The sequence below is a fragment of the Eulemur rufifrons genome, chromosome 14 (genome assembly GCF_041146395.1).
Source record: "Eulemur rufifrons isolate Redbay chromosome 14, OSU_ERuf_1, whole genome shotgun sequence".
Taxonomy (NCBI): Eukaryota; Metazoa; Chordata; class Mammalia; order Primates; family Lemuridae; genus Eulemur; species Eulemur rufifrons.
In genome coordinates this window covers 33839681-33865132 of record NC_090996.1, presented here as the reverse complement: position 1 = coordinate 33865132, position 25452 = coordinate 33839681, and the positions used below count along the sequence as shown (strand labels likewise).

The window sequence follows — 25452 nt, the reverse complement described above, 5'->3', positions numbered from 1 at the left end:
ATGGCTATTGAGTGTTAAACTAAAATATGATTCACAATAAATAGTTAAATACCTTGAGAAACCTGCACGCGATTCACTGACAGGGGCAGGGGCCCATCTAGAATGGCAAAAACAAACAAACCAACCCTGGTTATTTAAAATAAGCCTTGATTTAGAAATAAAGAATTTCCTATTGAGGACTTTCAAACTTAAAGGGAAAAACAGTCAACAGGTCCAAAAGCACTTGCGTTCTGATGCCAGCGCACCTTTTAAAGGGTCCTCCCATGAGAGAAATGCAGCATCACAACACAGCCCAAGGCAGGTGGTCTCGGCCACTGCCAACAAATAGCTCCCAAAGGGCAGGCTTTCAGAGACCGTAATTCCACATTTTTAGAAATACAGCCCAAATACAGAAGAAAAACAAAGCAAAGCTAAGGGTTGGTACAAGGAAATGAAGTCCTTACTTGGAGGTCGCACAGGCTGTGCCTGTGGAATTACAGGGGGCTGGGCCCCTGGGGCTGGTAAGGCCGGCTGGTTCCCCAAGATGCCTTGTTTATGTAAACGCGATCTCCGTTTTTCTTCTAGCTCTTTTTGTATCTTGTAGATTTTCTCTGCTAATAAGTGATAATATTCATCCTAAAAGGAAATAACATTCAATATTAAGCAGCTAAAACTATAAAAGCAAATGATCTGTTTTATATGTTCTAACAAACTAATGAACTTCTTTATTAAATGCACTGGCAAAGGAAATATTCGACACATCCAATAAATCAAAAGCCCAAAATCTTGCTGACTTCCTAGTGAACTAGTGAAGTCTTTATGGGACTTATCCAACAGTAGGTACTAAATGCATATTACATTTCATTCCACAATTGAACCTCTTCTTGGCTATTCACTGATGCTGGCAATAATACAAGCATTATTAAAAAAAACCTACTGTGAAAAGTATACTCCATGGACATAATACAATTGTAAACCCCCCATTTACTACTGTAGTGGTAACACTTGTAGTTAACCAAGAGAGTCACGCAGGGATCTCATGTCTTATCTGGGAAGTCTCCCTGGTTAGTGTCCTCAAGGTAAGGCGTCTTCCCCAACTACACAGATTACCATTTTTCAGGACAACCAACCAGACAGATGCAGTTCTATCTACTGCAGGTGTCGTACAGGCTGCAACACACTGTATGGCCACCTACCCTGCTGTTAGCAGACTCATACATGTCCCCTTCCACTTTCTTAGCATAGGCTACCAGGTTCTCCATGCGGCGATCCTTTAGAGCTGCAGGATCAGGTGTTGGGAAGATGGCTTGGACACTGAAAGGACAACACATTCTATCAATCCAATTTCATTCAATGCAGTAAATGAGAACTACAAAACAAGGATCATCTACCTAGGGTGGCTATACAGTGTTGAGAGAAATCCCAAATCTCTCTTGCCTGGTATATAAACACACAATGAAGTCACTCCCTGGAAACAATCTTGACCTATCCACTCATCTACACAGCAAACACACTAATATTTTACTATTAACAAAGGTGTGCTGGGTCATTTCAAGAATAATATGATTTCAAATTCCTAAGTTTTAAACTATGTATTACAAAAAAGTTTGATCCAGGCATGGAGGCTCATACCTGTAATCCTAGCATTTTGGGAAGCTGAGGCGGGAAGACTGCTTGAGCCCAGAAGTTCAAGACCAGTCTGGGCAACAGTGAGACCCTGTCTCTATAAAAAAATTTAAAAATCAGCTAGGTGTGGTGGTGCATGCCTGTAGTCCTAGCTATTCAGAAGGCTAAGGCAGGCGGATATAGCTTGAGCCCAAGGGTTTGAGGTTGCAGTGAACTATGACGATGCCACTGCACTCCAGCCCAGGCAAGAAAACGAGAAAAAAAAGGAAGGTAAAATAACTCAAAGGGAATCTAGTTGGTTAACTTCATCTTCAATTTAAGAAAACTAGCTCAAGAAAGTCAACTGTTAACTTTCTGTTATGTTAACTAGCTGTACAGTGGCACTGTCACGTCATCTGTACCCACTAATCCCGAACTTCCCCAATTCTTAGGGGTCCTCACAACTATAATCTTGAGCCACAAAATGAAGCAAAGCTCTTGAACTAATTCTGGCCACCTCACGAAGGTCAGGTTGCACTGGGGGCCTTTGCCTCTGTTACACAGAGTGTAGGTTACTGCCCCTCTGCAGTGCAGAGCCACCAGCACCCTCTGACACCCCTGCCCACACGAGGACACATGAATCTCTGCACTAGAGCTCTACCAGTAGTGGGGGGGGCTCCCTAAAACAAGCACGTGACTCTTGTTAGCTCTTAGGGTACTGTCACCTGGGGGCCAAGGGGTGACTTAAGAACAAAATCAAACATCTGTGAAACTTTAAAATTGTTACACTGCCTTCAGCCACAAGATGGGAATAACGGGTGGGCGTGGGTACGTACAGCTTATGCACTAGATGGCTCCGGAGGTCCTGAGTGACGTGTTCGTGCCAGCCTTTGCGAACGCCAGTGCTGGAAGGAGGTGCCGCTGTAGGGATAGTGCTGAGGGTTCCGATGTTCCCAGAGTTTGAGCCATCGTTCATCAGTGGGCTAAGGGGGAAATAAGAATACTTCATCCATCTGCTGAAGTGACTCAAATAAGGTTCTTCTTCAATCATACATGACTTAAAACAGTTTAAGTCAGGGGAGGCAAGTGATGTAAAGACAAAAAAAAAACTATGTTTAATCTACTACCTGTTCTACATTTATAATTCGAACAAAAAGAGAAGAAAAACAGCATTCACCACACCCACTGCCCCATTTAAACTACTTCCTCTGTCACACATTTAGCATCACAGAGCTGTGTGTGATTCCAGCCCACTCGTGTCCAGAGGTCACTCAGAGAGGAGCCAACCGAAACCCAGATCTTACTTTGTGGCCCCAAGGGCAGCTGGAAGAGCGGATTCCGGAATCAAGTTTGGTGGCTGCTGATCTGTTGCTATTCCTCCTGCTGGAATGTTCATTGGGTTATTTCCTTTAAGGACAGAAAGAAAAGAAATCAACCAACTAACTCCTAGATAAACAACATGTCACCACATAAATGAGCGATTCTTGTAAGTTGTAATAATAAACAGTATGGCAGGAACTTGGGAGCAGTCTCTTTAGTAATGGTAACTGACTTGTACAAATCCAGTGTCGGCTCCTTCCCACCCTGCTCTGTAAGCCAAACCAGGCATGTTCGTGGAGGCTACTCCATGGCTATGGAAAAAGTTATGAATGAACAACCCATCTGCAGCCTCAAACTTTGATTCTGCTTCATTAATATCACACCTAACAACTATGACCTTTGTATCATTATGGTTTTTTTTGCGTATCATAAAATAAAATCATAGAAAGTGCAGGTGAAAAATATAGGTCAATTTGTCTACAATATTCATATTAAAATAAGAAAAAGTTGGAATTCAGAAAGGTTAACATTCTTCTCCTAAATTATACCATCCATAGGGGTGGAGTTAGATTAGAACTTTGTCTTAGGACTTCAATCCAGTCTCATGGCCAGGATTAATTAGATAATCATTAGGGTAGTTGTTTTCTAAAAAGCAACAAATGAGATGATTTTAATTGGTCATTTTTTTTTTTAAAGAATCATTTTTAAGTGAAAAGTACTCATTAACCTGTTAGGATAAGAACAAAACTAATACAACAAGCCTTGACTTTGCAAATATCACTGCTCAGCTTAAGCCTAAGTTTTAAAAAACTGTGTCAATTTAAAGGAAAATATTAAGGAACAATTTGCAAAAACGGTGAAAGCTGTGTAGATGTATGAGCTAATGACCAAAGGCTGGCAGATAATGGCTTGGGTGACAACAACAAGTGCTGATATATCTAGAAGCCTGAGACAAGCGAGAGTTTCTGAAACTCCTGTTGTTAAGCCGCCCAAGTCCAGGCTGGTCACTCCCAGTTGCGGGGTGGATCGTAACCAAGAGGTGCTAGGAACTGGGAGAACACTCACAAACTCTCCATAAAATAAATGGTGAGAGTTGACCCAAGTGGTCCAACCATAATCCTAACTTGTGAGATTCTACATTCTGAATCATAAGACACGTCCCTTTGTGAAAAATGCACAAAGCTGGTGCAGCAGGCAACACAAATGCTGCTCTAATTCTTTTTATAAGCATGTAACATCTTCCTTGTATCAGAAATGTTAGCTCCTTCCTGGAAGGTTTTTATTTCAACCACTGAATCAGAAGTAAAAACAGTAACTGCAAACTGCCTTGGGCTCCAGTGTGCGGCGTCTTCTGCAGGCTGTATGTGGACAAAGGAGTCTTGAGAGTTTCTCCACCTACCCAGGGGGTTGAGGCTCCTCATCTGCTGGTGGGGCTGAGGCTGTGCTGGCTGCTGGCCAGGAACCTGGGGCTGCAGCTGCGTCTGCGGCTGGTTCATGTAGGGGAGTCCGAGAGCAGCATAGGCTCGCTGCATGGAGCTGGGGTCTATGGGGTTTGGGTTACTCAAGGAAGTGGCGTTCTGCTGCCCTGAGCCAACAGAACCAATTGTGTTTTGAATTCCACTAGCTGGAGACCCCAGGATGGCTACAACAACAAACAAAGAGACAAATAAACAAGGTAAGTAAAAGGATAAGCCCACAAATGACTTAAAAACTGAGAAACAAATAAAATAAAAATTTACCGAAAGACTACACATGTATAGCTCACAAAGCACTAAAACAAAGCTATCAAGAAAGGAGCTGGGCTAAAGGAAAGAAAACTCTATTCTTCACATTTATTCTGCCTGGCAGTAGCTGAGGAACAAAAAGCTAGAGAAAATTTAAGTTTCTATCTTAGAGTACAACAGGCCATAAAATCTCTCAGAGATCACTTCATAAAAATTAGCATGTATTAAAGTCTAGAGATTCCTAAAAAGTCAGTTCCAGGGAGCGATGCATGTGTGACAAGGGAAAGTGCTGCTGGGGGCCAGCAGCCACCTGGGAGGTGAACGAGGAGCGCCCCTCTGCGGTGTCCTCGCCCTGCACTGCTGGCCCGCACAGGGCAGAGGGATTAGCCATGGCAGAAGAGGAGGGGATACCTGGTAGGTCAGTTTTTATTAACAAAGCTATGATGTGATCTTCCAAATAACAAAATCATAACTCCTCGAAACTTACTCAGACAATGACAGCATTAACAACAAGCCTTTCCTACAAGATTCCTACACAGGAAAGCACCATGCTGAGCTCTCCGGCCACATGACGCTGGTCAAGAAATACCGTACTTGACTGACTGACCTGGGTGAGATTAAGGGACAGAGTGCGGCCTGGCAAATCTGCCTGAGTTTTCATTTATCCAGGTGCCACCTCAGTACACTAACACTCAGGAACTGCCTCATGCCTCACGTGGCCTCATCAGCTCCCACTACCCAGTAGGCTCTAGTGGCTTGCAGGGCAACTGCCCCGCCTCGCTGGCTCAGCCCACGAGACTACCGGAAAACTGGTCAACATAAAGAACTCCATTCCAGGCCTGGCACGGTGGCTCACGCCTGTAATCCTAGCACTCTGGGAGGCCGAGGTGGGCGGATCGTTTGAGCTCAGGAGTTCGAGACCAGCCTGAGCAAGAGCAAGACCCCGTCTCTACTAAAAACAGAAAGAAATTATATGGACAGCTAAAAATATATATAGAAAAATTAGCTGGGCATGGTGGTGCATGCCTGTAGTCCCAGCTACTCGGGAGGCTGAGGCAGTTGGATTGCTTGAGCCCAGGAGTTTGAGGTTGCTGTGAGCTAGGCTGACGCCACGGCACTCTAGCTGGGGAAACAGAGTGAGATTCTGTCTAAAAAACAAAACAAAACAAAACTCCATTCCAAAGGGCTTTCAAGGTAACTGAGAGATGACCCCAAGCTTGCATCACCCTGGTCACTTCAAGTTCCATTTATCCACCCACCCACCCACTGGTCTGTCCGTCTATCCATCCACTCAAATGTCCTCATTTCGTATTTAGCATGTTGGCAGAAGCCTTACGTCATACTATTTACTCTTATTCTTAAGGGTTCCTTTCTTTCTAATTTCTACAAACATTAGAGTTATGTTAAAAACAGCAGCTTATAAAGTTGATACTGTAATCTATGATTTTTAATATATAAAATGCTATCACGAAGCCTTTCTTTCAAATTCAGACCACTATGTGTAACAGTAATATTCACATATTCAACTATCAGTGCAACTATAATAAACAACTCAAACACACTTATCAGAGCACCTTAATTAAACTAAAATGTGTGAAAAAAAATTCTTGGTAATTACACAGTCCATACTATTAACTTTTCTAATAAGGATATTCAGATCTCAAACTCATTAACACTCATTAGACACAATTACGCACACTAAGCACCTCATTATTATAAATGAAAAGTAATTCCCAAGGTACACTTTATGACAAGTGTATAGCTGGAATAAGTCATGTACAATACCTTTAGAAGTATTTTGTGTAATAGTTAATACTCCCCCAAACTTTAAACACGCATCTGTCATACTTCTTACACAGATACCCTACATTTTTTAAAAGCATGATGATACAGAAAGGAAGTTAATAATGGTAGGATAGTTTATTTTTCTATTACCTTGTGGTATACGGAAGAAGAGACCTAGACTACATTTGATACACATAGTGATGAATTGTGGAGAGAAACTTAAAGAAACAAAGTATCTGTGTGGCCTTCCCTTTCTGGTTAAAGACACAATAGCACGGCCAGGCGCGGTGGCTCAGGCCTATAATCCTAGCACTCTGGGAGGACGAGCTCAGGAGTTCCAGACCAGCCTGAGCAAGAGAGAGACCCCATCTCTACTAAAAATAGAAAGAATTTATACGGACAACTAAAAATATAGAAAAAATACATAAAAAATTAGCTGAGCATTGTGGCGCATGCCTGTAGTCCCAGCTACTCAGGAGGCTGAGGCAGGAGGATTGCTTGAGCCCAGGAGTTTGAGGTTGCCTTGAGCTAGGCTGATGCCACGGCACTCTAGCCTGGGCAACAGAGCGAGACTCTGTCTCAAAAAAAAAAAAAAAAACGCAATAGTTGTGCTTCATCAATTTCTTCCTACTACGTTGCCCTTTCATCCCCGCTTGTCCAATGCCGTCACTTAGGCCTAACGTCCCCGCTGACCATGAATGCCATTCCTAAGCCCACGGCCACTTATGGGGCAGCCAGCGCCTCACATTCACAAATGCCTCCCATGGAAGCTGCTAACATAGTCACTGTAATTTGTGTTAAAAGCATTTATTTACTAAATGTAAATATTATATTTTTATTTTAAAAGAAAATATACCTGTCAGAAGACAAGTGAGCACTTGGAACTTGGCATTTCTAACAATTCAGAAGCAAGGAAAATAAATTACAGACAAATAAGAAAGGTCTCTGACATTTAAGCATGGCCCAATTTGAAGTCCAAATGATGCTATTAGATGAAATGGCACAAATACTTAAGAGCAAAGGAATGCAGGCATTTACTATGGAGGAGATAGCTGATTGAAAGGAGAGTCATTATATACAAGCAACCATCAACTCTGTTTTGCAACCTCAAGACACTATCAGCGTTCCATGATAGTTTTCTTGATCCTTCTCTGAATTCCCACAGTGCACACTGTCTCTGCTTGTTTTCAGGCATTTACACTTTGTGTGTTCACTCACTCATTCATGCACACAACAGATTCAGTGAGTGCACTCTGCTAGGCTCCCAGATAACAATGGTGAACACAAAGTCTCTACTCCCTGAGCTTAGGATCTGTTGGAAGAGACAACAGATTAGTCTAATAATCCCCTAATGCATGTCAAACAGCAGCCTGGGACCTTGGAGCAGAGAAAATCATACTCAAGCTCTTGTCTTCCCCATATATCCCTTAAAGGCGAGATTAATGAGTCAGCTTTATTCTTCATCTGCCACATGCCACAAGGGCTGTGAAATGCCACCCAGCGTCCAAGGGAGCTACAGCAGCCTGGTGCGGCAGTCAGCACTCTGTAGGCCCTCTCAGCACTACCCACCGAGCACCTTGGGACCGAACAAAAACGCACAGAGTGCTACAGACAACAATGCTCTGTCTATCTGGCACCTCTGAGAATGACCTCTTCCATATCCATCAATCTTCCAAGTTATTGATATTTACCTTTTTCAATGTCAAACCACTTGCTTTTTGCCATTTTCACATCTTTTTTCCTTTCTACAGCTTAAAGCTGCATTTCACACATCATCAGTCTTTAGAAGTCACACCATGCCCACACTGGCCTAACATGAGGGTCTGGATCCTTCTCTCCGGCCTGTCAGGTGGTGTGCCTGTCCTGGCCCGATCACCTCTTTAAAGTGCCCTGAACACCGCCTCTGCCTCACCATTCCCCTTCTGCTGTAGCTAAAGGAGGAGGCCATGGCCTACGAAACACGGAAATGGCCAAGTTTTATAGCAGGCTCTTTCCGGGACCCTCCTGCCATTCTTCATGTAGGGACAAAGGTGGTCCTTCCCTAGTGAGCACAAAGATTGCTCTATTAAGAGGTTCCCTATAGGCTGGGCGCTCACGCCTGTAATCCTAGCACTCTGGGAGGCCGAGGCGGGTGGATCGTTTGAGCTCAGGAGTTCGAGACCAGCCTGAGCAAGAGCGAGACCCCATCTCTACTAAAAATAGAAAGAAATTATATGGACAACTAAAATATACATATAGAAAAAAAAAAGAGGTTCCCTATAGAGTATCCCTTGCTAACTTGAAGCACTCAACCAGAAAACTTCAGTCCTCAATTATTCTCAATAAAACTGGACAAAATTTAGAAATTCAATGAAAACTGACATACTAAATTTCAAAGCTTTGTCAGGGTGGTGGAGGACAGCTCATGAAGTAGAGCTGACCTCTGAACACCATGGATTTCAACTGTGCGGCACCACTTACACGCAGATGAAAAATACAGTATTCACGAGATGCGAAAGCCGAGTATAGGGAGGGCCGACTTTTCGTATCCAAGGGTTCCGCAGATCCGACTGCGGGACTTGAATATGCAAGGATTTTGGTATACCTGGTGGGTGGATGTCCTCGACCCAATACCGTGTGTATACCGAGGGATAACTATCACACTGCTGCTTAGATCTCCACTGAAAAAGCAGTGCTAGAATTTATTCAGACCTGCAGACATCTCCGCAAAGTTGCTGGCACCACCACGATGCCTCGCAGGCACTGTGTGAGCCAGGACTGATGTCCTGTCATAGCATCTTCCTACACAGAGCAGGGCAAAATTATGACAAGAAATGCTCTTGAGTCCCCAGGCACCACCAGGTGTGAGACCCAATCCTTCCATCACAGACTCTACTACCAGCCCTCACGAAGTTTTCCTCAGAAGCCAAGTGTCTCAGAGGGGGAATACGTTACCCAGAAGAGCACAGAAAAAAGGTATTCTGATGAAATACATCACCAATGGCTGTTTGGTACTTAAGTCAGAGACAGACAAGCCCCCCGTTCTCTTTACAGCCTATTAGGTCCCGTTACCCTCCTGCCCCTGTCTCACCACAGCCTGTCAAAAGAGGTGTCCTCAGAAAATCTCTGAAGAGCTCTCAAGAGGAACAAAAGGCCTACAGAGCAAACACTTCCTAAGCACCTAAATAAGCTACTCAATAAATACAAGCTTTAAGGAGGGAGATTTTGACTCAATACAATGAAGGAAAGGCTTTTTAAAAATCAGAGGTGCCTAAAAACGGAACAAACAGCTAGGCCGAGTAGTGAGCAGCCAGCCAATGGAGGTCCTGGGGCAACAGGCCGGAGGAAGGGCTGGTGCGCGGCCCAGCCCGAGCCTGAGGCAGTGCCAGTGGTGAGCACGGTAGGTTCGGCGCCTGGGCTGGCCCTGGAGTGCTGGTTTTGACAGTCCTTGTGGGATTCTGGCTGGGAAACCTACAGTCTCCCCCAGAACGACTTAAAGTTTCTTGACAGCTCTGGCCCAGTCACCTGGCTCTTTGAAGCATCCAGAGCAGTGCCTCTCAGACTTTAAAGTGCACACCAATCACCTGGGGATTTGTTAGAAATGCAGACTAGGAGGTCTGGTATGGGGTCCAAACTTCTTCATTTCTCCTAGTAACCTGGGAGGGCCTGTGTGCCCTGAGTACTACACTCTGAGTGGCAAGAACATCACCAACGAAGCAAGAGAGGTTCCTACAGGGGAACTTGGTCATGTGTTCACACGGTGTCAGTCCTCCATGCCACCTGTGCACTGGAATTTACTGGAGGTCAGATGCCAGGACTGACCTTAGATATGTATCTTGAAAAGTGTTAATTATTCAACAAAAATTGAATATTTCTATAAGGGATGGATAACTCTAGATCAGTAATTACAGAATCTCTAGAAAGCAATTCAAAGAAAAAAATCAAACACAATCTCAACAGTGGCCAGAAAGGTAATCCATGGTCTGGGTTTCATTTCAAAGGACATTAGATTAGCTCCACAGGCGATTCTGGAAGGTTCTCACAGTAGAAAGATCAATTACGGAAGTTAGGATGTAGAAGGTGTGTTGACCAAGGCCGTGTGCGTCACGTGAGACCAGCATCTGTGGGAAACACTGCCCAGAGCAGGCGCAGGTGGGTCTCAGCAGGCCCCACAGTGCTTACGCTTCCCACAGTGCACCTCTCTGAGCCACCCTGCTTATACACGAGCCGCTGAGGCCAGGCAGACCCATCCCTCCGCAGGCCACACTCTATGCCGACATTGCCCCCGCTGCCCAGAATGTTCTTCCATCATTACTTAGTTCACACTGGACTCCATCAAGCCCCACCTTTCTCTAGAAAGTAGTCCAGGCACACTCTGTGTCTCCTTGCAGGGACTGCAAGAGTACTGACTCGTCTCCATCTCATTCCTGAGTGAGGTCATCATTACGTTATTTGTAATGTATATATATTGTTTCTAGAACCCAACCATAAGCCATTGTAGGACTGGCTTTACATTTTCTTCTTTGGGTTCCTAATGCAGGGTTCACACACCATAAATACGATTTGCTTTGGGAGAGGAGAAACAACAACAAAACTTTATAGAAAGGATACTGGTGAAATCTTCTCACTCATCACATCAAGCAGCTCTATACTCATACAACTATAGTGCTAGAGCCAAAAGAATACACTGAAAACCGAAACCTAATTTAAGAAGCACTTAAAATTAAAAAAAAAAAAAGTGCTTTCATTTTTTTCATGAAAAACTACCAAAACCTTGCACAAAGTTAAGGTTTTGGTTTAATCTTCCCCATGACTTTATAAAATCACCCTGGTAATATCTTACATTATGACTAGTAGAAAGACTGTGGTTTACCACTTCAGAGAGCATGCACAGAATCAATTTTCACAACATTCAGGCAGTTATAAGGATGTTAAAAAAAAAAAAAAACCACATACGTTTCTCTTCGGTTCTTTTTTTTTTAAACAAAACCACATAAGTGATTCTTAAAAAGAGAAATCACAAAAGTTTACAATTGTCACGGCAGTACATACTAAAAACAAAAGATCCCAGGAAAGCCACACCTCCAAATTAAAAGTTAAGAATGAAATCCTAGCTCATTATTCATGGAATTAACATTGTACAACTACAAACTTGACAATGAACATTTTGGCACTTACAGAGCCTATATTACTGAAATGTATCCTAAAACACAAGAAATTTAACCATCACAAAGTACTAGTTAAAGAAAATAGTTTTCCTTGGAGGAAGACTGCATTCCACTACAACTACCACCCCAAATACCTGGCTCCAGAAGACCCAGGATCCTAGAACTTCACTTTATATAAAAGATGTCTAGGGAAATTGTGTATCAATTCATATTTTGGTCAATCAAAGAATAATTTAATTGATTTAGGAAACTGACTTTTAAAGGACACTTAATTGTGGCTCCTTTGTAGGAAGGGGGAATAATAGGCCCATTACCCTGGAATTTCTCTCCTATGTGACACGGATACCCTGCTTTACATGAAGAACGCGGAATGGCATCCGCTTGCTGGGCCCCCTCCAGAGGGAGGCGAGCTGGACTCAGTAAGAGGAGGACCATGCGAGCCATCACAGCGCTCCACTCCACGGTACTCTGAGGAACAAGGTGCTTTTTCCATCTTTCCCTGTGCCATCCAGAAACACCAGAAAGAAAGGCAGCACATGTTCTCCAGGCAGCAGCGGGGACTTGAGGAAGATGATCAAGAAGAATGAGAGGAATGAAGACTTAAAACACAAACAGGAGGGTGGCAAGATGGCACAAGCGAGATGGAGGAAGATGAGGAAGACTGTGCTATGCTGGAAGGGTCACTAAGGGGGCAGCTCCAGCCAGAGGGGCCTGAGATCGAATGGTACTTCCTAGCTGTCCAAAACTCAGGAAACATCCAAAGACCCCGGTTTTACCTCCAAAATGGCAGGAAAAAGAGTTAAAACTGGGAAGAGAGATGTTTGCCCTTCTTACTGCTCTGATGCCTACAAATGGCAGGGAGCCCTGGGACCCCCACACAGCCTCCTGACAGACAGGGACCACTGTGTAACCACCGTGCTAGGGTCACACAGACACTTAAAAGACAACAAAATGATGGAATGACCAGGATGTGCCAGTCCTGGGACAGAGACTCTCAACCTGAGGCCGAATAAACTGTCAAGTATACAAACAGGTCTAGGAACTGTATCCCTAAGGAGGAGGAAAAAACTTCACAAATGTTCACATGGGCTTTTATGCTGACCCAGCCTGACTGACAGAGCCTTCAAAACTTACTTTAGGATAAGGGGTTTCCAATTCTAAGAAAAGTATCTCCTCTACTCCCACCCCCGACGTCACTGCCATAAAAGTGACACAGCATTCAAATCTTCACATATTAATAACTGTCAGAAAACATGAAGTCTTCATGTTGGTTCTCTGATCAAAGTGGCTTTGCCATTTTATACTGCTTCAAGTGCGTGTTGCAGGGGACGGGGACAGGAGCAAATGAAATTTCCGACAAAAATGGCTCTCAGCAGCCATTTTTGTGCTGAGAGCCCATCTACCCTCTCAGGTCAGCTGCACCTTGGGCCTCTGCGCCCCCTACCTCACCTGCACTCTGGCCAATAACCCCTGCCCACTCCCTAGCTACTCTCCACATTCTCTTTAGAAACAGCTTCTATTCTCTTCTCCAAGCTTCTCTGGCCCCGTGCTCACTTACTTTGTTGGTTTCGCTTGTCACTGGCATTTTTCAAAGGGAGGCAAACAGGACAGTCATGTCGTGTGCAGTTCTTCCAATGAGAGATGATTTGTCGTGAAGATGCACAATGGGCAACTATGACCAGAAAAACAACGAGATGTTATTTTTCTATCCAAATTGTCACACTTTCAATTACACCTAAATAATAATGCCAGATTCCATAAGAAAATGGTAACAAGTGTAACCATAACACAGTATAAGCAGTCCTCAACTTACAAACAGGCTATTTTCCAGAAAGTTTGTAAGTTGACTGTTGAGAATTCCAAACAAAACTTCCCACAGAAGCAATGTTATGAGTGATGGGTGATTAAGGTTCAGCCCACAAAACAAAACAAAAACTAAAAACTATTCAACCTGAAATACTGAACAACTGCAATGAAAGGTACAACAAATAACAGTTTGGTGATGTCACTATTTAAAATAAAAACATTAAATTATGTTTAAAGATGAAACTACCTAAACTCTACAGCTGAAGAAATACAGACAGAGCAGCAGATGAGCAGGCCGCGGAGCCCTGGCGGGGGCCCCGGGCACTCTGTGAAGTACTCGAGAGGGTCATTCTCAGTCTTCATTTTCTACACTCCAACCTCACCCTTCTCTGCTTCTCCATTACAATCGGGTTACTCTGTGCACAAATGTCACAGCAGGAGAAAGGGAGACCTGGAGAGACCAGGGACCAGGGAGAGATTTCTCCCAAGGTTTATGAGCGTAAGTAAGAAGAGAAGGAAAGAGGACAAAGATGAAAGTTAACAGGAAATACTTTTTACGGTAGAACTGAGGTGTCTGCCATAAAAGAGGAGACAGAGGGCAAATGACGTGCCTATTTCACCATCTCCCCCCAGATGATACGGTGCACAGTTCCCCATGTCACTTCCAGTTACCAAGGACAACTTCACTGTCATCTGGACTAGCCTTAAGACACAGGGCAGCGGAGCAAAGCAGTGGCCCGCTGGTCTCAATCTATGAAACCACCATCAAGACAGATGCTGGGGTGCAAGGACTGGTGTGCACCTGCACATGCATGTGCTATGTTCACTGTCCAAAGGAAAACCATGACCCCCAGACGTTCACAGCAAAGACAGTGCTCAAGAAGTGACAAATGTCTTCCATGACAGAGGAAGGAGGAAAAGAACAAATACAGGGCACAGCCTTGTGTAGAAGTCCGCAGAGTATCAGAAAACCAAACTGCCTTTCTCCGAAGCAGGAAAGACTTCTGCCTGCCAGTGAGTGGGGAACGTGAGTGCAACAAGCCCTATGCCGCACCAAGCGGGGGCGAGCGCTCAGGCTGTGGGAGCCCTAGGAACAAGGAGCTGCTGTAAGAGTAACAAAGGCAAATTTCATCCCAACCTCTGCCACTAGGAGAGCAGAAATGGCACTTACCTTGGCAGGCTTTCCCAGCCTGACAATGCGTCATGTGATTCAAAACGTTTTTCATGGTCCGGCAATGCGGGAGAGAGCAGGCCCGAACCTCTCCGTTTGCTTGTTCTCGTCTCTGGCATTTATGAGCGTGAAGCAGTAGAACCAGCTGCTGCTGTATCAGTTTGCGTTTTTCAGGATCTGCAGTGGGGCCTGTTGCAATTGCTTGTGTGGGTACAATTCCTACTGGAGTTTGCATCTGAGACTAAAATAAAACAAAATAATAAAAATATTATAATAAGCTTTCCGAGTTCCATTTCATGTTCATTATTTCTTAAACAACGTGAAAGCTGATTATAGGTAATATAAACCACAGAGAGAAGATGGTTGGTATAGTTCTCTTTAATGCATCAGTGATTTTAAGAAGATCCACAGGCAAAGAAATTGACCCAACTCAGCAACAACGATGATTAAAGTTCACTTGTACACAATTATCATCTGAGCAAGAAAATGACACTCATGACTACAGCAACCAAAACCCAACTCACTCTCCAATATATACAACCACAGGAAAAGCTATGTATATATCAGCCTAAACCACATGAAACTGCTGTCTTTGTAGGTCTCAAATGGCAAAAGGTTGGCAATTTCATATGGTTCAACCCGATTAAAAAGACTGCCTGACCAATTGCAACGCACTGCAAATATCCAATGTAGCAAAAAGAATCGGAGCCAACTTTTGAACTTCATTATCACATGACCATAAAGACAATACTTGCAACTAGATTTCACAGCAGTCATTATCTCTTCTTTTTAAAAGAATATGACATTTATCCTTCACATAACCATCCAGTACAATTGTTAATGCTTTTCTGTCTTATGAAATACTTTGTCTTTCATTAAAAATTTCAGACATTCAATAATTTTTTCAAAACGTATTTGATGATCTGCTAAAAATACAGAAATAGAGTTTGCATTCATCTGTCTGAAATAACATGCCAGAACAAGCGCACCTCTTAACTGCAAAGAAAATGGAAAAGGGGACCTGTGGAGCATTATTCTTTACAAACTACCAAGACTCGTCAGACAAACTTACTAAAAAGACTTACACAGTAAGAGAAATACAATGTACCTAATATGCAGTATCATTCATACTTCAGCAATTTCCAATCTCCTCTACAACTCGGATATTCTCAGCTTGATTCCACAACACTCACTACCTCCCCTAAAGTACATCACTACTCCGATTTTTTTAAAAGTCAGAATCAAAGCTACATATCTGCAATTAGGAGAAAAAATAAAAACATTTTCTGATGAATCAAAGCTTATTTTAAAAAAGTTATAGAGTTTTCTGTTTGGGTTTTACCTTTATGAGAACTCAGAAAATAAGTTTGTAGAAAAGGCTGTCTTTGTTCAGGAGTGTAACTCCTAGACGCCTGCGAATGACTCAAAGCAAAATCAAAGTCCTAGCTGAGACGCAGAACACCCTGAATGCAGAAATAAGAGAAAACAGCCTCTTTTCCTTATGTTTATTTTCCTGATTATAAAAGTAATACATGTATACTGTAGAAAATTTGAAAAGCAACAGAATTATTAAGGAAATAATTAGTGATTAAAACCCCAATATCCAGTAGTCCACCTTTAAAGTGTTTTTAAGTTTTTGTTTCTTCCAGTCTTTTTTCTATGCAGATGCACATGAGCGAGCCATAATCCACACAGCCTCACATCCTGCACAGATGCGTGTGTTTTGCTGGGTATTTCCTCCAGGTCCTGCCCCATACCATTAAGCTGTCTCACACAGCAGGTGGGGATGATGTGTAATGAAAGTACAGCATCTTACTATAGAGTTTTACCTTCATTTAACTAGTTTCCTGTTGTAGGGCATAAACTGGAACCCTCTTTCCCCCCCCTTTTATTTTTGCAATTTTAAAAAAAGCTTCAATAAGCAAACAGCCCTTGATCTGCTCCTGTCAGCAGGCAGCAGTGACGTTAAGTCTCCTCCTCGATCAGCATATCCCTGTGGATTAGAAGATCTTATCAGAAATCAGTAGGAATGGAGATGTGCAAGAATGCGAAAAATGAAAGATGACCTTTGTTTGGGTCCCTTTCTTTGCATTTATGAAAATTTGAAGCATACAAAAAAGAAAGGAAAAAAGGATATCATCATTACAGCTAACAAAAAAGAACTGTTCTTTGATATCAGTTAATATCCAGCCATATTCCAATTTCTCTATTTGTCCAATATATGTCCTTTATAACTGGTTTGCACAAATCAGGATCCGATTAAGGCCCACATCCTACATTTGGTTATTGATTTAAGGTTCTTCACCTAGTGCCCCCTCCCTTTTCTACTTCCACTGACTTGTTGAAGAAACCAAGCAGTTGTCCTCTCGCTGTTTCTTTTTTTTTTGAGAGCGAGCCTCACTCTGTTGCCCTGAGTTAGAGTGCCGTGGTGTCAGCCTAGCTCACAGCAACCTCAGACTCCTGGGCTCAAATGATCCTCCTGCCTCAGCCTCCCAAGTAGCTGGGATTATAGGTGCAAGCCATGACACCTGGCTAATTTTTCTATTTTTAGTAGAGATGGGGTCTTGCTGTTGCTCAGGCTGGTCTCAAACTCCTGACTTGAAGCAATCCTCCAGCCTCGGTCTCCCGGACTGCTAGGATTATAGGCGTAAGCCACCACCCTAGTCTCTTTTCTTCTTTAGAGACGGGGTCTTGCTCTGTTGCCCAGGCTGGAGTGCAGTGGCATGATCACAGCTCACTGCAGCCTTGAACTGCTGGGCTCAAGCGATCCTCCTGCCTTGGCCTCCCAAAGTATTGGGATTACAGGCACGAGCAACCACACTTGGCCACATTGTTCTTAACACGTTAACTGCCACACTAGAAAAAAAAATTTTTCCCTTGGGACCATGGTGTTTTATTATGAAAAATAGAATAAAAACTCAAAAACAAAACAATCGTTTCTAATTTAATGAAAAATTTATTTTTTATTATTTTCTGTGCCTGAGTAATATGCAACTTGAAAAATAGTTCATGCAGCTCCCAAGGTAAAGAAATGTGTGAGTTACATATGCTTCTCGAGGCCCAGGGCTCAAAACTAGGGTTAAATACAAGTCACATGGCAGTTAATGTGCTAATTTGCCAAAAATTAACACACTGTTTTTCATTTGGGATATATTTTTAATAGCATCTTTTGCACTATACCTGACCATATGTCAAAACAGTGTGGCTGGAAACTATGTGGCAAATTTAAAACTTGGTCTGTTATTTGTCCATCTGTGGATGGAGGACTAAAGTACAGTTTGATGAGCTCTACGTACTGTTTAAAAGTAGGTGTCTCAAAAGCAACTTGGAGGGTCAAGCTGAGTCAATGGCTAAATGGAATAGAAGACACGCCTTACATCCCTGTGTTTGGCCCTCTTTGTGGCATTCCGTATATTTGTCCAGGGTTAGTCCAGTTTGCAAAGTACTTACAAATACAGGGGCACATTTAATTTCCTGCTCTCCTAGGCTGGTGTTCAATAAGCTAAAAGGGTTATATGTGAACTGCAGGTGGCCCTGACATCTGTCAGGAGCATTCTTCAGACCCTCCCATCTTCCATGCCCAGTCAGTCCCCACTGTCCAGGCAGGCACTAAGAATGGAGGCAAAGTACTCAGGAATCCCCTTTAAAGCACAGGCCAAAACCACAGTATTGTAAGTTCCCCCAAAAATAATCTACACATTTTATGTAATTTTGTTTTAATAACAGACAAGAAAATTTTGAGAAACAGTAAAAGTAAAGGGAGAAAATCTATGTTGCCAGATACCACAACATATTACAAAGCTGTTTTCTTTATGTAAGCCCAGAAACAGATATATACACACATGAAATTAGTATACAGTAGTCTCTCCTAATCCTCAGGGGATATGTTCCAAGATCCCCAGTGGAAGCCTAAAACTTTGGATGGTACCAAATATATATATACATATGGTGTATATGTATATATACTATACATATACACCATGATCAAGTTTAATTCATAAATCAGGCACAGTAAGAGATTAACATAGAACAATTATAACATACTGTAATAAAAGGTGAATGTGGTGTTGGTGTCTCTCTCTCTCTCAAAATCCTATCGTACTGTACTTGCCTACCTTCAGACTGCAGCTGACTGCTGGTAACTGAAATTGCAGAAAGCAAAACCTCAGAAAAGCGAAACTGCGGATGAGGGGGGACAACTGTATTGTATGCTTCAAACTGGAAAGTGGTAGGGCAATCTGTGATCTCTACCTCTCCTTCAATATAAACTCCAGATGGATGAAAGTGAATAAAATTAGATTAAAACGGAGTAAAATTTTTAAAAAACTTTTAAAATATAAGGGTGAAAAAGACAATAAAAACACATAAGAGTAAAGTTTAAAAAGTAAAAAAACAGAAAAATGGTTGGTGTTCTTATATTCAAAGAGCTCTTAGGAAAAAAATAAAGGATACATTCCCACAAAAAGTTGTGCAAAGAAAATGCACAGACACCTTACAAAATATAAAGAAATAAAAAACACAAAATTGTTCTATACCTCAGTGCCAAGGCAACACAATGAAGGGAAAAACAGTTTTTTTAAATGACTGCAGTGAAAAGGACAGGGCAACTGGCCAGCCACATGCAGGAGAATGAACGTGGACCCCTTCTTCACACCATACTCATGAATTAACTCAAAGTGGACCAGAGACTTACAGCTAAAGAGCTAAAACTCTGACACAGAAGAAAGCACAAGAGTAGATTTCCATGACCTCGGATTAGGCACTGGTTTCTTAGATATGTCACCAAAAGCACAAGCCATAAAAGAAAAAAGAGATAAATTGGATTTCATAAAAAACATAAAATTTTATGCTTCAAAGGATATAATTAAGAAAGTAAAAGACAACCCAAAGAATGGGAGAAAACATTTGCAAATCATAGGTCTGATAAGGAGCTAGTATACAGAACATATAAAAAACTCCTACAACTCAACAATAAAAGACAAATATAGCCCAATTTTAAAAATGGGTGAAGGATCTGAATAGGTATCTCCCCAAAAACGACATACAAATGCCCCATAAGCACATGAAAAGATGTGTGGCATCATTAGCCACTAGGGAAAGGCAAATCAGAAACACGTACCACCTCACACCCACCAGGACTACAATAAAAAGACAGACACTAACCAACATCAATAATGTGGGCAAGGATGTAGAGAAACTGGAATCCTCACACATTAGTGATGGGAATGTAAAATGGTGCAGCCACTTTGGAAAACAGTCTGGCAATTCCTCAAAAGGTCAAACACAGAATTACTGTTTCACTCTGCAATTCCACTCCTAGAGAAATCAAAATACATGTTCACACACAAATATGTAAAAAATGTTTGTATCAGCATTTTTCACAATGGCTAAAAGTGGAAACAACTAAAATGACCAACTGATGAGTGGAAAAGTAAAAGGTGGTACATATCCAAAGTGGACTACTACCCAACCACAAAAAAGGAAGTACTGACAGGTGCTGCAACATCAGCCTTAAAAACATTATGCTTAGTGAAAAGAGCCAGTCACATGCTGTATGCTTCCATTTCTATAAAGTGTCCAGAAGAAATAAATCTATAGGGACAGAAAATAGCTTAGTGGTCAGCTGGGGCTGGGGGTTTGGGGGAAATAGGGAATGATTGCTAATGGTACAGGGTTTCTTTCTGGAGTGATGAAAATAGTTTAAAATCGACTGTGGTGATGGTTATACAATACACTAAATACTATTGAATCGTGCACTTTAAAAGAGGGAATTGTATGGTACATGAATTATATCTCAATAAAGCTGTTTCATGAGCTATGATCACATCACTGTACTTCAGTCTGGAGGACAGAATGAGACCTTATCTCTAAGAATAAATAAATACATAAAGCTGCTTCAGCAGGCAAGGTGGCTCACGCCTGTAATCCTAACACTTTGGGAGACCGAGGCAGGAGTATCCTTTGAGTTCAAGACCAGCCTGAGCAAGAGCGAGACCCCATTTCTGTAAAAAATAGGAAAATTAGCTGGGCGTGGTGGCATGTGCCTGTAGTCCCACTTACTCAGGAGGCTGAGGCAAGATCACTTGAGCCCAGGAGTCAGAGGTTGCAGTGAGCTATGATGATGCCACTGTACTCCATCCAGCCCGGGCAACAGTGCAAAACTCTTGTCTCAAAAAAAATAAAATAAAACAAAACAAAACAAAACAAAACAGCACCTCATGCTACAAAGAAAAAAAAAAAAAAGAAAATCTGTTTCAAAAACCAGTTCTACCTTACTAATCATCAAAGAAATGACAATAAAAAAAATGAAGCATTTTTAAAATCTATTAACATAGATGAGATTAAAAAAAGATAACTGGGGCCTGATGCAGTGGCTCATGCCTATAATCCCAGTGCTTAGAGAAGTCAAGGTGGGAAGACTGCTTGAGTCCAGGAGTTCGAAACCAGCCTGGGCAACATCCAGAGACCCTGTCTATTAAAAAGAAAAGGACAAAAAATTAGCTGGGTGCAGTGGCATGTACCTGTTACTTGGGAGGCTGAAAGGGTAGGATCACTTGAGCCCAAGAATTTGACATTACAGCAATCTATGATTGTGCCACTGCACTCCAGCCTGGGCAACAGAGTGAGATCCTGTCTCTCATTAAAAAACAAAACAAAACACCACAAAGCAGTGGTTCCTATTACCAATAATAACTCTTTTTTTTTTTTTTTTTTTTTTTTTTTTTTTTTGAGACAGAGTCTCACTCTGTTGCCCAGGCTAGAGTGAGTGCCGTGGCGTCAGCCTAGCTCACAGCAACCTCAAACTCCTGAGCTCAAGTGATCCTCCTGTCTCAGCCTCCCGAGTAGCTGGGACTACAGGCATGCACCACCATTCCCTTGCTAATTTTTTCTCTATATATTTTTAGCTGTCCATATAATTTCTTTCTATTTTTTTTAGTAGAGATGGGGTGTCGCTCTTGCTCAGGCTGGTCTCGAACTCCTGAGCTCAAACGATCCGCCCACCTCGGCCTCCCAGAGTGCTAGGATTACAGGCGTGAGCCACCGCGCCCGGCCAATAATAACTCTTAAAACACAGATTTGCCTTTCCTGCCCCTGGTCCCACACAAGTCTGCAGAAGAGCCATAGGCATTTCTATTTGCTAAGTGAAGTTCCATGGAGATGTTTTATTATTTTTAGATTTATATTTGTCCCAAAATTTCCAAAACTAACATGTATGTACCTTTACAATGAGAATAAAATAAAACGTTTAAGAAGTCAGGTGCAGTGGTATGTGCCTGTACTCCCAGCTACTTGAGAGGCTGAGGCAGGAGGATCACTTAGGCCCAGGAGAGTGAGGTCAGCCTGGACAACAGTTAGAAGAAAATCTGCATGAGTGACTCTGATGCAGCAAAGGACTGTACCATAAAGGCAAAAGGTGAGAGTTCAGACTAAATAAAAACTGAAACCACAGGAACAAATATAAAGGCAATCAACAAACCAGGGAAAAAATATCTGAAACACACAAGACAAAGCAAATAATAATGCAGGTATTATTTCTCCTCCTCCCCTTGGCCCATCTTTTGTTCTCAAGTCCTCTGTGCCGGTCCACTATGCCTGCCTAACATATATTTTTATTAGGATTATTACTGTACATAGGTTTTGGATAAATTTTAGCCCCAATTCTATTTTTCCTCTATGCTGTGTATTCTATCCTAAGGACATAATAGAGATGTCCATAAAGAATATGTACAATAAAGTTTAATATGGCATTCCTCATAGAAAAATAAGTTATTTTCCATTATGCGTCCAAGAGTAGATTATAATGTTTTCAAAGGACTTTTGTGTTTGAACCAGTAAGACAAGACCAACCAAGAAAGAACAGGGAAGGGGAAGCATTTCCTCTGTCCATGACACTGCTTCCCAAACTGACAATGGGCTAGGATTCCTAGAGTTGGCCCCTGATAGCAAGGCGGCTCCAACCTTCCACATCCCAACAGGGCCCAAACCCACACTCCTAGGACATGCCCCCCCAACACAGAAACTTGACTCCTGCACAACCTCCACTCAGAATGAGAAAACGACACCAGCCCAGGTGTAGTAAGTAGCTCACGCCTGTAATCCCAGCACTTTGGGAGGCCAAGGCAGGAGGATTGCTCTAGGTCAGGAATTTGAGATCAGCCTGGGCAACACAGCAAGACCCCACCTCTAAAAAAGAAAAAAAAAAAATAGTAAAATTAGCCGAGCATGGTGGTGCATGCCTGTAGTCTCAGCTACTCGGGAGGCTGAGGTGGGCAAGTTGCTTGAGCCCAGGAGTTCAAGTAAGCAGAGAGTTCTGATGATGCTACTGCACTGTAGCCTGCGCAATAGGGTGAGATCCTGTTGGAAAAGAAAGGAAAGGGAAAGGGAAAGGGAAAAGGGAAAAGAGAAAAGGAGAAAGAGAAGGAAAAGGAAAAGAAAAAGCAAAGGAAAGGACACCGAAGCAAACCAGGTAGAATTAGGGATGGCTCTGCATTTGCTCTGATTCCTCCAGAAGGACCCTACAGCAGCTGGGTATGCAAAGCTTTAGAATCATAAAACAAAGAAAATGCTCACTAAATGTACACAGCTGTCAACCTGGGAAGAAGTGATAATCACCCATGACATGATAAAGTTCCACTGGTAAGAAACAGAACACAGCTATTTGGATGGAAGGAATAACGTCTCTGTGTTTTATTCTTTTTGCTTGGTGCTTACTGATTTAAAAAAAATAAGATTATCTTAAAATTTAAGATCTAAATTCAATAGGGAAATAACTTCAAATGGGCAAGCTGGACCAGAATGATTTATAGGTAATCTTCCACATGGAAAAGCTGTGATTTTTAAGTGAAGAGCAAATGGCTAAGGCAAGCGGGAAAGGCAATAGGTGAGCCTGAGCCAGAGGTACGGCTCATCCTGAGAAACCCAACCCAGGGTGGACCCCGGGTGAATCTGCCACTCCCTCCCTCCCCCTTGCCCAAGCCCGCAGACTTCAGAACTGGAGAGCAGGTCTACCTAGGAGGCATGGGGGTTACTTGCTACTGCACAAAGAAACCCTAAAAGGTGCTGGATCTATTCCTATGGTCGAAGTGACAGGCCCACTAGACCAGCAGTTCTCAATTGAGTTATAGGGTTTCATGAAGCATCAGGCTCATTCATCAAATGACCAGTTCATGAGAATTACCAATTTATTAAAAAAACCTTTCAAAAGGAATATTCTTGAATACTGTCAATATATATATATATATATATATAAACATATTCTTCAAGAATACTTATTACAGTAAGTTTCTGGTAACTTAGCAAATTAGTCACTGGACAGATTGTTTTTTGTTGACTTGAAGTGTAGGGCCATTTGAGATGACTGTGGAAAGGGCAAAAGCAAATTGGGGTGATCTGGGTTGTGAAGAGACTGGCGTGGCTTGTACCTGCAGATGTGGTGAAGTGTCATATTTACATGACTGCTGGCTGTGGCTCTCCCAGACAGACCCGTTAAATGGGCTACTGACTTCTTCTAACAGTCACTTCATTCCTAGAAACGCCTGGTAAATATCCCAAATATGTACTACTAACAGGAAGGCAGAAGTTGCAGTGCTAGCTGTTAGTTAAGTGTGCAGTATATCTTGTTTACACATAAAGAATCTTCTGACTGGGTCTCTATATGAAGTGAAAGAACTGAGTATCTTTGAGATAATTTATGCTTCTACCTGGGAGATTACATTGAAGAAAGGCTATACTAATCAGACTCTAGCAAAGACGCTGTCAGTCAATGGGAAATTCACACTGGAAACAAAGTTAAATGATCTTGGCTGAGTACTTGCAATGCGCAGGGTTGTACGTGATACCAAGGACTGGCTAATTTTTCTCAGTTTACCGTTTCCTGTTATTTGCAACATGTCATATATCGTATTTTGTTCTTAGATTATGTTTTCCAGCTGTAATTTCTTGCCAAAACAAACAGGGATAAGTTTAAACAAAAGAAAGAATTTATATTTAGCTGTTTAGAATATGAGACTAAAGGTTATTCTTCCAAGGCCCTGCATACACATCTCAGCAATCTTCAGGATGCAAGTAGAGGCAATAAGATGGAGGTGACAGATGCAAACTCTTAAAATTACACAAACACCTAAATTGCTAATAATCATGGACAAAGGCTTACTTCCAAACCTTTCCCCATGTTTTCCAATTCAATTCATATTATGAGACACAATTCATAATCACAGTGTGGTTTTATATAGAAACTGCCGTTATGGTGAAGAGGTGACCTAACTACTCACCCACTGTCTCCATAGGAACTGTATAAAGACTCTCTTTAGTCCTCGGATAGAGGGAAATATTAGAAAAGCAGTGATTTCTAAAATTTCTACTTGTGAAGTGAAAGGAGCTTGTGTATAATGACAAGAAACACGTATTTGGGCAAGGAAACCAAAACACAAAGGAGTTTTTGTAGAGCCCATCAAAGATGATAACAGAGAGAGAGAGACCCGTGCATTCATGAAGCTTAAACCTGTGCAGCCTGTTCAAGTCTGGATCCCTCCACAATCAAAATCTAGACATGGGAGTCAGAAAATTATGAGAATATGACAAATAAGGTTGGGAGAGGAAGAGATCAGTAAAGGCTTCTGAAGTACCAAAGTGGACACACACAGACCAAAAAAATAAGCCCACACCACAGTGGGACAGCTGGTCACTAGGTCACTGACATTTCAGAGGACAGTGGCTCTCACAAACTTTATTCTACATCAGAATTACCATAGGAGTTTGTTCAAAACTGAAGATTCAGCCAGGTATGGTGGCTCATGTCTATAATCCCAGGACTTCTGGAGCTGAGGTGGGAGGATAGCTTGAGGCCAGGAGTTCAAGACCAGCCTGGACAACACAGCGATACTACATCTCTACAAAAAAATTTTTAATAATTAGT

At 42.3% G+C, this 25452-nt stretch overlaps 1 protein-coding gene across 2 annotated transcripts in view; it reads right to left on the bottom strand.

Annotated features, from left to right (window-relative positions):
• CREBBP (CREB binding protein) overlaps positions 1-25452 on the bottom strand; it is a 136970-nt gene that overhangs the window by 43090 nt on the left and 68428 nt on the right. The window contains exons 4-11 of one of the 2 annotated variants that reach the window (XM_069487007.1): positions 14538-14778; positions 13119-13232; positions 4304-4546; positions 2889-2991; positions 2421-2567; positions 1176-1293; positions 444-615; positions 53-97 (exon numbers count right to left, since the gene is read on the bottom strand). In XM_069487007.1, the coding sequence (XP_069343108.1) occupies positions 53-97; positions 444-615; positions 1176-1293; positions 2421-2567; positions 2889-2991; positions 4304-4546; positions 13119-13232; positions 14538-14778 (1183 nt within the window). The remainder of the gene's footprint in view (positions 1-52; positions 98-443; positions 616-1175; positions 1294-2420; positions 2568-2888; positions 2992-4303; positions 4547-13118; positions 13233-14537; positions 14779-25452) is intronic. The other variant, XM_069487008.1, reaches the window with a different exon arrangement.